The following is a 13,920-nucleotide window of genomic DNA, read 5'->3' as shown; positions in this document are numbered from 1 at the left end:
CTGGTAAACTGGCTGGGATTTCTGAGAGTTGTAGGCCAAAACACCTGGGGACCCACAGGTTGAGAACCACTGCCCTAGGACAACTCTACCATGAAATGTTCTTGGCAAGACTTGTTCATAGGGGGCTTTCCATTGCCCTCCTCAGCAATGGAGAGTGGGATTTGCCCAACGTCACCCAATAGGTTTCCATGGCTTTGGGGGATTTGAGCCCTGGTCTCCAAAGTAATAATAATAATAATAATAATAATAATAATAATAATAATAATAATAATAATAATAATTCCGCTCTATCACTCCAGGGGGACCCAGGGTGGATTCCAACATACAAAAAGGCAAACATTCAATGCCTTAATAAAAACAAACATACCTACAAAATAATCCAGAATAATCCCGCATGTAAATGTAAAATTAGAACCTAACATCAATACATTAAACAAAATGTAAGCAAACAAAATTATATAACGACATAAAACCTAAGCATGAGACATCCATATTGATTTACAGGAGCCAACCAAAGTTCACAAAGTCATGTGGGTTGATTGTGTGGCCGGTAATGACTGCTGGGCCAACATGGACTAGCCGGCCCAATTACAACAATTCAGTCCTCAAACTGCCACATCACATTGGCAAACTAAAACCAATCAATCAATAGCTATCAATTCATGTAGAGTCTTAGTACAAGACATAAATTAAGATACTTTTTAATCCAGGTTTCTCTTTTCATTGAAAAAACAAAAGAAAACTAAGATTTTAGACACATTTCAAACAGTTAGTTCAGGATATTGGCTTGTATTGAAGTTAGAAACCATATTTTGCTAGTTCAGTCGAAATGAGACTTGCTGATTTCATTGCATTTTAAACAAGAGGAAGCATACAGGTTCTATGGATGTGAACAAATGGGTAACTTACATTTTGACTTAAAAATGATATTGGAATATTTTTTTGCTTTACATATTGCATGAAATCACATGGCATTGTTCTTTATCATATTCTTTAATATGAATTGAATAACTTTATGATGGGGTATTCTGTACAAGCATAAGCAAGAGGTCGCATTCTTGGTGCAAGGCATTTATCAGATGAGAAAGGATTGTGATCACTGTTACTTCATTTCAGTCCCCATCACAGCCATCACCATCAGCATTGATATTTAATGGAGTCACTATGGCAGTTTTCTGATATGACTGTATTTTTTAAAAAAATCTTCCATTTCTAACCCTGTTAAAATGTCCTCCTTTCTTTCCTTTTAGTGTTAAGATGGTGCTGATGTGGACCAGTGGTGACACTTTCAAGACGGTGTACTTCCTCCTCAATCAGGCTCCCTTCCAGTTCTCCATCTGCGGACTTCTTCAGGTCTTTGTGGACATGGCCATCCTGTTGCAGGTTTATTTCTACAGCTGCTACCCACAGAAGCCAGTTTCACACACAACACACCCAGCCAGTACAAAGGCACTTTAAAGCACAACTATAAGTCGAAACGTTTGGAGCCAGGCTTTCAGCATCACTTCTTCTAACTACGATGTTTCTGGAAATAGCAGCATCAGATATGGAAACCTGTAAGGGTACCATAGCTGGAATTGCTTTTAATGATTTACTTTGCTTGGGTTGCATACTTATTTACATGGATTTTCATCTTTAGGACTTTCTCATCCCTTCCTGCCCTATCTGTGGGTAGAATCGAATTTTATTTACTTCACTTTGTATTTGTGCACGTGTATGTATCACAAGGGCTGGATGTTGCTGTTTTCAATGCTGTTTTTTAAAAAGCTCAGTCACAAGAACCAGAGTATTTTGTCTGAAGCTTTAACCTATTTATATAAAATATGTATATGAGTAGTAGTTTTGGAGTGTCTGTTATATTTCAGATATGACTGATGAAGGCAATGCATTCACCGCAAGGGAGAATGCAAAATCATTTTTTAAAAAAAATGATCGGTATGATTGCTTTTGGGTGGAGGAGGCTGAAGCCTGGGAAGAAAAGGGGCAGTGTAAAGAAATGTATTTTATTCAGTATAAATGTGTTATTAACATATATACCTGCACACTGCTGGACCAGTGTGATCAATGAATATATATCAAAGAGGAATGGTCATAGTATGGGTGATTCTCCAGACAATGGTAAAATACAAATCAGAAATCAATATTTGGTAACTGGTATTTAGACAGATGGAGAGAAAGGAAGAAATCTAATAATGTGTAGTAGCATTTCTGTTCCAACAGCTCAACTCATTAGAGAGCCGAGGGGAAAAATGTAAGAGGCTGAAAAACCCTGTAGAGTGATACTGAAAGAACCACTGATGGATTTATAACAACAGTGATGTGAAAATGGCAAAGCCAGAAAGTATGTAACTTGGGACTCATCAACACTCTTTGTGCCAGTATACCTCTTGGGTGGAAAACCCAACAAAGTTTATTAGTTGTGTCTTCCCATAGTGCACTGAGCTTTCTTGATGTTCTAACCCAGTGGTTCTCAACCTGTGGGTCCCCAGGTGTTTTGGCCTACAACTCCCAGAAATCCCAGCCAGTTTAGCAGCTGTTAGGATTTCTGGGAGATGAAGGCCAAAACATCTGGGGTCCCGTAGGTTGAGAACCACTGCTCTAACCAATGGGACTTTCAGTATAACTTGAAGGAGGAGAGACCCATTATGTGGTAGAAGAGCAGTAGCCTAGTGATGTATCACAGATCTAGTTGGAGGAAAACCAGAAGTATGAACTTCTCCTAAGTATTATTTAATGCCAAATCAAACCATTTTGTGTTATGGAGAAAGTTTTTGTAGTAGCCAAATATTGGAGAGGAAGAGAAACATAATTTAAGTAAGAACCATAGGCAAACTGCTGTGATGGTGAAAGAATGGAAAAGTGGGTGATGATCTATATTATTTCCATGCAGTGTAGATGAGAGATAAGGAGAATCTGTATTTAATTTTTTGGTCAATTTCAGATTTATGTAATACTTTCCTGAGAACTTGATCTGGACTTAAATGCAAGCACAGTGCAGCTTGAATTGTTCCATTTTTCAAGCTCCTTGCCTTTTGACAGTTGCTTTGACCCCAATGAGGTGAACACATAATCATGCTGTGGTTCAGGAACTGTTCTGTTTCCTTAAAAAAAAATCTATGGTGTTCAGAAACTTGGATTCTTCATTGTTTAACGTGTTTTTCCAGATAAATCCTGCATGGGGATGACATTTCAGGTCAGCAGCAGACACTCTGTGAAATTGTTGCTCTCTTTCCCAAAAGTGTTCCAAAGAATAAATTACTTTGTGTGCCTGAGAATCTGATCCACAAAACTTGCTTTCAGTTGGGCATTTTATGTGCTTGATGCATTTGGCTGTGCCAAATATCCTTTGTCTTTAAGAGACAACAAGATTTCATTGTAGTGAGAGTATCAAACCTTGTCAAGGATTTTACTTTAATTTTTACGAAGCTCATTTGCCTTCTGTGCCCATACATTTGGCTTTCCAAATTCTTCATCTGTTAAGTACAGAGAAACCTCAAAACTGGCTGGGCTTCCTCTTCTACAAGTCAAACCTTCTGTATCTGGCAGCTTAAAAGTGCAGGAAAATGGCCCACCCAGGTAAAGAGGTTGGATACTTCCACTCTACAGAAGCCTGTAATAGATTTCTTCCTAGCAATTACATAAAACCTCAGGAAAGCTGCTTTCAATAAAAGCTTGGTGTGAAGCACTATGTAGAGTTGACCGTAGACTTTATGCTATTGATTGGCTCCCATGCTTATTCAACTTGTGCCTGAAGTGACCTTACCAAGCTGATTTTATGTGGCATGGCATAATATGAATGTTTAATTGCTCTCCTTTTCATAAATGTTCTGGCTATGTTTGAACTTCTGGGCATTTGTCTTTTAAATTATAAATTTCCATCATTGTTCTATTTCCCTGGTATGATGCTGCAGTTAGGATTGTACTTCTATTTGTATGACAGGATTTCTTATAATAACTTGCTATGCTGGACTTTATTTTTGTACTGGGCACTCTCCCAACCACCCCCTTCTTTGAAGAGGTCTGGTATTAAACTAAGCATTAGCTTAGCCTGTGCAGATCCCCAATGTCTCGTTGTACAGCAGGTCTCACTGAAGGTGAAATTACTACTATTTTTCTTCTTCTGGAATGCTGTGTACCAGTTCCCTTCTAATGGCAATAGAGCAGTCATGATGCTCGGGCTGCAAAAACATCAGAAAATTCAGTAGATTTGTATTAAAAAAGCATGAGTGAACTTTCCTGAATTTGACAATACATTTCGGCAAAAGATCAAATACTATTTTTAAGATTTCCATTATATACCATATCTTGACCAGTATCAGTTGATATCAGTGGGATTATTGCTACCGACTGTAGAGATGGGGAGACTAATTGTTGGGGTGTTTTCCTGCAGCTTGCCAGCACAGAGCTTTGTTATGTGAAAACATCCTGTGATGTCTGCCCACATGAATGCACCATCGTAAACTTTCTCCCAGTCACAGGGGAACTATTCACATATAAGCAACTCCCGCACACCTGGGAGAACCTCTATAAAGAGCATCTCAGTGGTCGGAGAACCATATCCTTTAACACACTGCAAAACGTTTTTCACGGGGGGAAAAACCTTGAAATGCTTATCACACCAGAGTTTGGTTGTAAGTAAATTTTAAATGCATCTCTTGAATGTATGGAGCACTCATTTTGACTATCAGTTACATTGTTTGTTTTTTTAAAAAGAAATAAACCAATTATGCACACATTCACTCTGTACTGTTGCTCTTTTCAAATGTAAGATGAGGAGGATGTGTCCTTCTTGAGAACTTCAGTTAATATGTCAGTGGAAATCATAATTTGTGTTACCATCCTACAGATGGTGGCCAAGGGAACAGATGTGTGTGTTGGAGTGTGAAAAGACACTTGAACACACATGCAATCACACACCAAAACTTCCAAACTCATTGTCTGATCTCCTAACATCAGAAAGTGCTGGGTACTTCTTATTGCAGCTTTATTTTCATTTTAAAGCTTTTGTTTACTTGACTCTCAGACTGCCAGGTGATGTATTGTGGATAACTCTATCAGGGCTGGTAGTATCCCAGTTTTTGAGAGGTACAAAGCCCTGTTTAGCCATTTATGAAGTATGTCAACTCAGAAGCTGAAGAAGAAAGTGTGCCATCCCTCTCCCTTCAGGTAGAGAGCAACAAGCGGCTATGTCTGGAGGCTATGCAATGGGAATCCTGAAAATCCCCCTGCCGGTGTTCCCACTTATGTGGAATGCCTCCATGTGTAGCAAAAGCTCTTTTGTTCCAACACACCCATTTTACATAAGGAGGACATCAGAGTTGAAGATGGAGAGGGTAGTACTAGAGTGCTTTTCTCTTTGCATGTTGATTCAGCATCCTTGTCTTTGCTGTGTGCCTTCAAATCATTTCCAGTCTATTACAACCCTAAGGCAACCATATCACAAGGTTTTCTACTGAACATCTAAATAGGATTGATAGTATTCTCATATTTTAAATAGCATCATCTCTCTTACACTCTAATGTACACTTATTAACCATCCATCAGAATTATTTTAATTATTTAATAGGTGTTTTGCCAATGAAGCCAACTGACTTGTCGGCAGGACTTAACAGTTTTCTGGAGGAAACAGAACTGAGTAAGTGTTTGCAAAAAATATGATTGAGGCTCACCAGCTATGTTCCTACACTGGGGGTTGCACAGCATAAATCTCAACACACTGTTATATATTGGTTGTGCTACACAGCCTTTGTGTTTACAGGCATCCTTCCACAACCATGTCTACATTCATATCCATAAAGGTACCAAATGTGGGGACCCTGCTGCCACAACCTTAAACTGAATACAGATCTTCCACGTTGGATTAAATGCCCAAATATAGGTGAACATGTAAAGCCTGCATTAGATATTGACAGGGTCATAGTCATCCTGTTCACTGATCCACACCCAGGGATGGTAATCGAGAATCTAGATAAGTGGTTCCCAACCTTTTTTTTTTGGACCAGGGACCACTTTGATCAGGGACCACCCTCCAACATTAGTACCGAAAAGGTTATGAATAAGTTTTTGGTCAACTTTAGATTCAGTTTGGTTATTTGGGGTGCTGATTCAGAAAATTGCATTGGATAGACCACATCAGCTCTAGTTTCTGATACAGAACATGTGCCATCTAGTACAGTGTTCCCTCACTACTTTGTGGTTCGCTTTTTGCGGATTCGCTGTTTTGAGGTTTTTCAATAAATTCTAAAAGAATATTATAAATCATAAAAATTACAATTTACAGCCTAAGGAAGGGAGGAAGGAGAAGCCAAAGGGGGAGAAAAGGTCCCGAAGCAGCAACAGGAGGAGAAGGAGGCGATTTATCAACACACAATTGCTTGATAAAGATTTAAAATAGTGTACAACTACTACAATAATGTATAAATATTAAAATAAATATAGCATCCCTACTTCACGGATTTTCGCTTATTGTGGGTGGTCCTGATACGTAACCCCCGCGATAAGTGAGGGAACACTGTAGTCGCCAACTGCTTGCCCACAGAAAACTATATTTAATAATCTAGAGCTGATGTAGTCTATCCAATGCAATTGTATGAATCAGTACCCCAAATAACCCCAGGAACAGGCCTAAAAACAAAGACTTCAAGGCACCCCCGCTTCCAGGTGCCATGTGGATTGGCTCCGCGCATAGGGAAGGAGGAGAAGCAGTAGTCGGGAGGCTTGTCGCGCCTTTCATGGGTAGTCAGACTTTCCCTTTTCGACATCCTCATTGCCTCAGCACTATAAGAGGGTTTTGCGAGACCAATTGCTCTCGTTGCAACGGTGTAGTAACAGTGAGCCCGCAGACAATATTTTAGTTCTTGGGCACCACTGGTGGTCCACGGACCACAGGTTGGGAACCACTGGTCTAGATCAAGTAGGAATCATATGGCTCTCCAGCTACAGTTGGACTACAACTGCTAGGGGTAATAATGTATCTACAACGTAACCACATGTGGAGAGCCACCCAATTGCCATTCATGATTTGGAGGAAATTTTTGATTTAATGTAGCATGCTCTTATGTTCTCTCAAGGCAATGCAGCATTGCCTCAGCAAGTGCTGCAATAATTTTTGAGTATCTGCATTAAATGAGAAGGGTTACACATTTATACAATTACTGGAGTTAATTGAGTCCTATCTAATTGTGACTATGAACTTCTGCTCATTTCAATAGGCCCATTCTTTAAACAACTAACATAGTATTTGATCCATATTTCATTACTGTGTGCATGATCATGGGCTCAGAAGAAAGGCATACTTGAAGCCTATTGTCATCAGGGAGTCTTTGACATGACTAATGTTTTGGGTCTTGGATCAGAAATACTTATCCAGTCTTTTCTATGGCAAAGTCAGCAAACATTTAAATTTAACGTTAGTATAAAATGTCACTAGCACCTCTGACTTTGACAATGAATATGGATTTCATTGGAAAGGAAAACTGCTCTTGCTACACCACATGGTGAATATCCCCAGTAGTTCTAAGCCTGGTTTCATTTGTTAAATCCCTCTCTGCAGCTGAGGACTAGAATCCCTTTACCGCCTCTGGCAAATTGACTTGATGCTGCAGTTTGAAGTTTGAGCCAAACCTATATTCTATGTCTGATGGAAGCCTCTCCAAAAAGTTGGTAGGTTGGTGATTCAAATAGCCCCAGTAGAAAATCAGCTTGCAAAGCAGCATGGCTGGCTCTTTCTCTTCCATTGATTTTCAACAGTGTTGCTTTAATCCAGCCAGCATGTTTTGGATACAAAAAGGGGAAATGACATTTCTTTTATCCAGAACACTGAATGCAATGGAGAGAGTGCTGTCTGTACTACTTGCCATTATCTAAGCCTCCCTCTGGTGTAGTAGCGCATGGATTAAGGTGGCAGCTGCTGTCATTATGCTACCAAAATTAAAATATTTTATTAAATTCTGACAACAGCAATGAAATCATGGAAGAACAAAGGCAAGCATAATTGACAGTGCTTGAACAAGAAGGCGGAGTTCCTCAAAAATGTAAAGCAAAGAAACCTACTCTATGACATTATTCTATCTTAACTGACTTTTAAAAAGGGATCACATTTATATATGGAGGGAGTAAAAGCTGATAGCCCCAAATTCGTTCTGGAAAAGAAATGTCAGGCTGTGGCAGCAATAGTGTCAATCATCAACTCTGGGAAGTTCCAGCTGGTGTTACTACAAAATATCCATTATGACAAAGTGTTGTTGAAGGCTTTTATGGCCAGAATCACTGGGTTGCTGTGAGTTTTTCCAGCTGTAAGGCCGTGTTAAATAAAGAACACCACTCAGGAAACAGAGGAATTCCAGACACGAATCAGTCAGGTCCAGCTAACACCTCCCAACGAAAGATTCCCCCAGACAGTAAGCAGCCAGACCTTAAGGCTGAAAGGCTATTCACTGCTAATCAAGGTGGCCAGTTGGAACATTCACACTTACCTTAAACAGACAAGTTCTTTCTCCCACCCTGAACATTCAACAGTATATAAACATTGAGTCAGAGTCTGCTTGGAGTGTAATACCTGTAAAACTTCTCACCCTCCCTCTTCTGGGAAGAGAGGGCTGGAAAAAAATAAAGTATGATTGTGATTATATCAGTAGTTGTATCATTTAGACATTTGCATTAAGAGGTATCAAGTTCCTACTTACATAAAGGACTTCATCACAAGGAGCTGGATATAACAAGGGAAAACGGGAAAATTCTGAGAATTGCAATTCAGCATCTGGAGGACAAGGTGCATATACCAGCAATAATTCTCTAAGTAAAAGGTTGCCTCTCGTATGTTGAGCTCTCACGCACATTAAATGAAAGCAGCTCCCTGTAGGCAGCGCATGAACAAGTTTTGGTCAGATATGACAGAATGAGTTTATTAAGAACAAAGAGATTTGGATTCTGTGTCTCAAGAGGGCTTTATTGTCCATATTTTTATTTTCAAATATTTTGGAACAAGTAATAAGAAAAAAGGACACAGCAATTAAAAGCTTTGTTTAAAATAATCTGATTATACGTATACTGTAGCAGCATTGTTTAAATGCAGCTATTTTGTCAACACCCCTGCTCTACGAAATGGACTAGAAGAAGCAACCTCCTCATGATCGTGCTATTCAGAAATAAATGACGCCAGCCTCATCACCTTTCTCTTCTGCTAGAGCACTCTTTTTTCTCTGGTGGTAGCCCTGTTAATTTTTGCTCAGATTTGAAGCACTTATTTTTATTCGGATAATGGGAATTGGGGCTGGCAACACCAGTTGTTGTGGCAAATTCTTTTCTCACCTTAGGTAGGAAATAGCCGATACTGGACAATTATCTAATTTCCTCATTGCTCTAAGGCAATAATTTTCATAGATTAGTAGTAAAGGTAAAGGTTTTCACTTGACATTAAGTCTAGTCGTGTCTGACTCTGGGGTTGATGCTCATTTCCATTTCTAAGCTGAAGAGCCTGTGTTGTCCATAGACATCTCCAAGCATGACTGCCGGGAGTGCTGTTACCTTCCTGCTGGAGCAATACCTATTGACCTACTCACATTTGCATGTTTTCGAACTGCTAGGTTGGCAAAAAGTGAAGCTAACAGCAGGAGTTCACCCCGCTCTCTGAATTCTAACCACCAACCTTTTTGGTCAGCATGTTTAACAGCTCATCGGTTTAACCTGCTGTGCCACCAGGGGCTCCTTTTCATAGATTAGCCATGAATAATAATAGAATCCTAGAGCTGAAACGGTGCTCCATGCAGTCATGCCGGCCACATGACCTTGGAGGTGTCTACGGAAAACGCCAGCTCTTCGGCTTTGAAATGGTGATGAGCACCAACCCCCAGAGTCGGACACGAGTAGATGCAATATCAGGGGGAAACCTTTACCTTTACCTAGAGCTGAAAGGGGGCCCATAGGCCAATCTCCTGCTCAGTGCAGGACAGAAATGGTTTGCATGCTACAAAGGTAACCAAGTAGAACAAAGCCTAAGATTGACGTCATTTTGCATATCTGTGAAATGCAGACTTTATTTTCAGCCTCGGAGCAGCTTTATTTGTTAGATGCTACTGCGGAAACAGAAAGCGAGAGTGTCTTGTGTTTCCTTTTTGAAAATGATCAGAGTTCAACTTTTGCATATTCTGATCTCTGTCCCATAGCAGTATGTGTGCAACCTGCTTTTGTATCACTTACTGTCTGTAACATCATCTCAGTGTTTCTTCTTTCTGGGAATGAAAAGAGGCAAGAGGAGCTTTCCCATTTCCCCCAGCTATGGCCGCAGGGTGTGTTTGTTGGAGAAAAGAGAAAGCCAAACTCTTTATTTTGATTGCTGAGGGACCAGAGCACATTGGCTATCTGTCAGAAAGCCACTGCTTTTCCTTAAAGGTTCTCTTTTCCAGTTAAAAAAGTATGGCTCTGCAGCAGGGGAATATATATATGCTGAAAGACTAATCATAATAATGTCATTTTAAAAGAATGTACATTCAAATCTTAGCAAAGACTGTATATGTCTGTCATCCAGGCTAGGATGCAAAAGCTTACTGTGGCAAATCTGCATGTTCGCTAAATAATGCATAAAGAGCTAAGCACACGTCAGGCCTGTCAGCAGGCAGCCAAAATCGTGGTTATTGATTTGTTTTTATTGAAGAAAAAACTACAACAGAGGTAAACTAGGGATAGTTTTGTTAAGTTAGCTAGAAAAGGCCCTGTATCCCTGTGCTTCCCCATTAACCTTTTACCCTTTCTGTGCATATTCCATGAGGTTGTACAACATGAATCTGTTGCTGGTACAAGTTTTTGGGAGAAAAGTTGCCTTGTGCAATCTACTCTTCAATCCAGTCTTATTTATACTCAATGGCACACATATCTCACTGTGGATTTTGGGCACTTTAAAAAAAAACAAAAACCTTCAACAATATTATTTTTACCCATAGATGCACAGTGGAGACCTGTCTAAAAATGGCTGTTATTTTAAAAACCATACAGCAACATTTTTACTTCTAAACAGTCTTGTGTTCTAAGGTTGCTAAAATTGTCTTCAATATTATTTCAATACCACCATTGATCACTGAATTCACTGGTCATAAAGTAGATTCTTTCTTTCACTTCGTGCCTTACTACCATAAATGGAGTGGTTTCGTGATTATATCAGATACGTAAATATCTAGTTGCCCACTTTTTCCATTCTCTTGTACAAAGTCTTTAATTTGGTTTAAATCAGCAATCCTTAGTCTCTGTTTGTGTCTCAGGATGAAGCACCCCTCCATCATTCCCTTGTGGACACGTGGAATCTCCTTCCTGGGAGCTGTCGTCATTTGAGACTTTGTTTTCCGCCTGGTGAAGCTGCCGGCTAGCGGCTCGCTGCTGCTCTTCTTTGAGCTCTATGTAGGAACGGGAAAACGTATGGAAGATGGAAGTGACAGGGAAAGCCATAAGCAAAATGCCACTCAGGATACTACTCAGGGCCACCACTTGTCCTGGAATGCTACGAGGAACCATGTCACCATAGCCCACAGTCGTCATGGATATTACAGCCCACCAGTAACTACTGGGCACACTGGTGAATTCATGTTTGGCTCCCATTTCACTCTCTGCCAGATACACCAGTGGAGAAAAAAGTGCCATAGCGACGCAGAGAAAAAGGAGGAGGAGTCCAAATTCCCTTGTGCAACGGCGCACAGTCAGTCCCAGGGTCTGCAGCCCCAGGGAATGCCGGGCTAACCGCATGACGTACAGGATACGAAGGGCTCGCAGGGTGCGGAGAACCAGGCCCACTCTCTCTAGGTACTTGTTTCCAACGCTGCCTCCGCCCCCGGGCTTGTCCGTGTTTTTGGTCGAGGCCAAATCTATAATCAAAGAGATGTAGAAAGGCAAGATGGCCATAATGTCTATAATGTTGAGTGGGGTCTTCAAGAAGGCGCACTTGCTCTCTGCTTGAATGGAGCGCAAGATGAATTCAAAGGAAAACCAAGCCACACAGACAGTCTCCAGCACAAAGATGTCATGGCACTTCTGGGAACATTCACCCTGTGAGGAAGGCAGAAAATTTAAACAGTGTCTTAGAAATCCTGCCCAAAAAGTAGGATACTGTTTTCACAGAGATGCCATGTGTGAGTTTTGAGTTCAATACACAGGTAATTTGCTACAGCATTAAAACTTTAATTAGAAAGCCAGAGTGGATACAATTTCGTGCTGTGATGTTTGGGGAACATCTGATTTACTAATTGCACGAACCTGCGTTGACAACAGTATCCTTGCTCATATACTTTGCTTTATCCATTTTGTGCCCATATTCTCTGAATTCAACATGACATATCAATATGCTGGTAATATTTTAGTTTCAAAAAAATCCTACCAAAATAAATAAAAGTGAGAAAACGATGCCCAGACTGTCCTAAATTTTGATGAATTCCCAGTTATCACAGATATCACAGTGGGGTATTGTCATCATGGTGGGAATAGTTATCATGGTGGGATATTGATGAATGCCCCAGTGGCGAAGTGTGTTAAAGCACTGAGCTGCTGAACTTGCAGACCGAAAGGTCGCAGGTTCAAATCCCGGGAGTGGAGTGAGCGCCCGCTGTTAGCTCCAGCTTCTGCCAACCTAGCAGTTTGAAAACATGCCAATGTGAGTAGATCAATAGGTAACGCTCCAGCAGGAAGGTAATGGCGCTCCATGCAGTCATGCCAGTCACATGACCTTGGAGGTGTCTACGGACAACGCCGGCTCTTCGGCTTAGAAATGGAGATGAGCACCAACCCCCAGAGTCTGACATGACTGGACTTAACATCAGGGGAAAACCTTTACCTTACCTTTTACACCATGATAGAAGTCAAAATCTCACTGATGTTATGAACTTGTTTCCTGCTCCTCCAGAGGGTAACTATGATTTACTTGATTGAAATTATAGGAATAGAGATTACACCTAACATTTCTTTACTGTCAGAACTATTTGACACTGGGATAAATTGGCTAGACAGTGATGGACTCTCTTTCTTGGAAGTCTTAAAACAGAGATTGCATGGGCATCTGTCAAGAGTATTGTATTTGTGATTTCTAGCATGGCAGGGGGTTAGACTAGATTGCCCTTACTACTCCCACATAATATACTTTGATTCTTTGAACATAGCCAAAGAAACATGAAACAAAGAGCTTCCTGCCTTGTTCAGGAACAGAAACCAACTCTTGATCCCAACTCTTGATCAAATAAAACAAACAAACTTTATGTCTATATAGTCAGTCCCTGAGTTACAAATATTCGACTTGCAAATGATTCATAGTTAGGAATGGGGTGAGATGACATGAAATGAGAGAAATCTACCTCTCGGAAGGGAAATTCACTCATGGGAAATCATGGGAAAAGGTATTTCCACCGAAGTTTTATCACTAATCCGTGTTTCCAAAACAGGTCAATTTCTTTCAAAATCCAATTATCACAGGGTCAGAAACTGAGGCAAAATCTTCTGAACAGACAGCAAAAGAAATACCGCACAGGTGTTAACCCTTCCCAATGCTATCCAAAGCTAAAGAATATATATTTTTGGCTGGAATTTCACTTAAAAACATACTTGTTTCAACTTAGAAATTCAGCTTAAGAACAAACCTACAGAACCTATCTTGTTCGTAACTCGGCCACTGCTTGCATATATTTTCTGTATCATTAGAACATAACATACAGATAATATTTTAGAGCATAATAATGTCAAATTATTTCCCCTGCATGCTTGTTACATTATGAGGAACCCAGTCAAGCTGGTGTTTTACACTTTAAGACCAATAAAGGTTTCTCTCAACAAGGTGGTGTTTAGATTTTGTTGTACTACAGTAAATTGTGCTATTGGAAAGCTACTTCTGTAGGAGAAAGAAAGACCTATCCTACAAAACAATTTCTCTCCTAAAAAGCAATCACTGCTACT

General features: G+C 40.2%; 2 protein-coding genes across 6 annotated transcripts in view; one reads left to right on the top strand and one right to left on the bottom strand.

Moving 5' to 3' along the window:
* Positions 1–4,735, top strand: part of slc66a2 (solute carrier family 66 member 2) — a 73,559-nt gene extending 68,824 nt beyond the window's left edge. For 3 of the 4 annotated variants that reach the window (XM_016992919.2, XM_003219734.4, XM_003219735.4), the window contains one exon: positions 1,251–4,735. In XM_016992919.2, the coding sequence (XP_016848408.1) occupies positions 1,251–1,458 (208 nt within the window). In that variant the 3' untranslated portion in view covers positions 1,459–4,735. The remainder of the gene's footprint in view (positions 1–1,250) is intronic. The other variant, XM_062980615.1, reaches the window with a different exon arrangement.
* Positions 4,736–11,162: 6,427 nt separating this feature from the next.
* Positions 11,163–13,920, bottom strand: part of kcng2 (potassium voltage-gated channel modifier subfamily G member 2) — a 116,348-nt gene continuing 113,590 nt past the window's right edge. For both annotated transcript variants that reach the window (XM_062980613.1, XM_003219765.4), the window contains one exon: positions 11,163–12,030. In XM_062980613.1, coding sequence (XP_062836683.1) covers positions 11,221–12,030 — 810 coding nt within the window. In that variant the 3' untranslated portion in view covers positions 11,163–11,220. The remainder of the gene's footprint in view (positions 12,031–13,920) is intronic.

This window comes from Anolis carolinensis, chromosome 4 (genome assembly GCF_035594765.1).
Source record: "Anolis carolinensis isolate JA03-04 chromosome 4, rAnoCar3.1.pri, whole genome shotgun sequence".
In the NCBI taxonomy this organism is placed as follows: domain Eukaryota; kingdom Metazoa; phylum Chordata; class Lepidosauria; order Squamata; family Dactyloidae; genus Anolis; species Anolis carolinensis.
The sequence above is the reverse complement of the archived record's forward strand: the minus strand, read 5'-3'. Positions and strand labels throughout refer to the sequence as shown.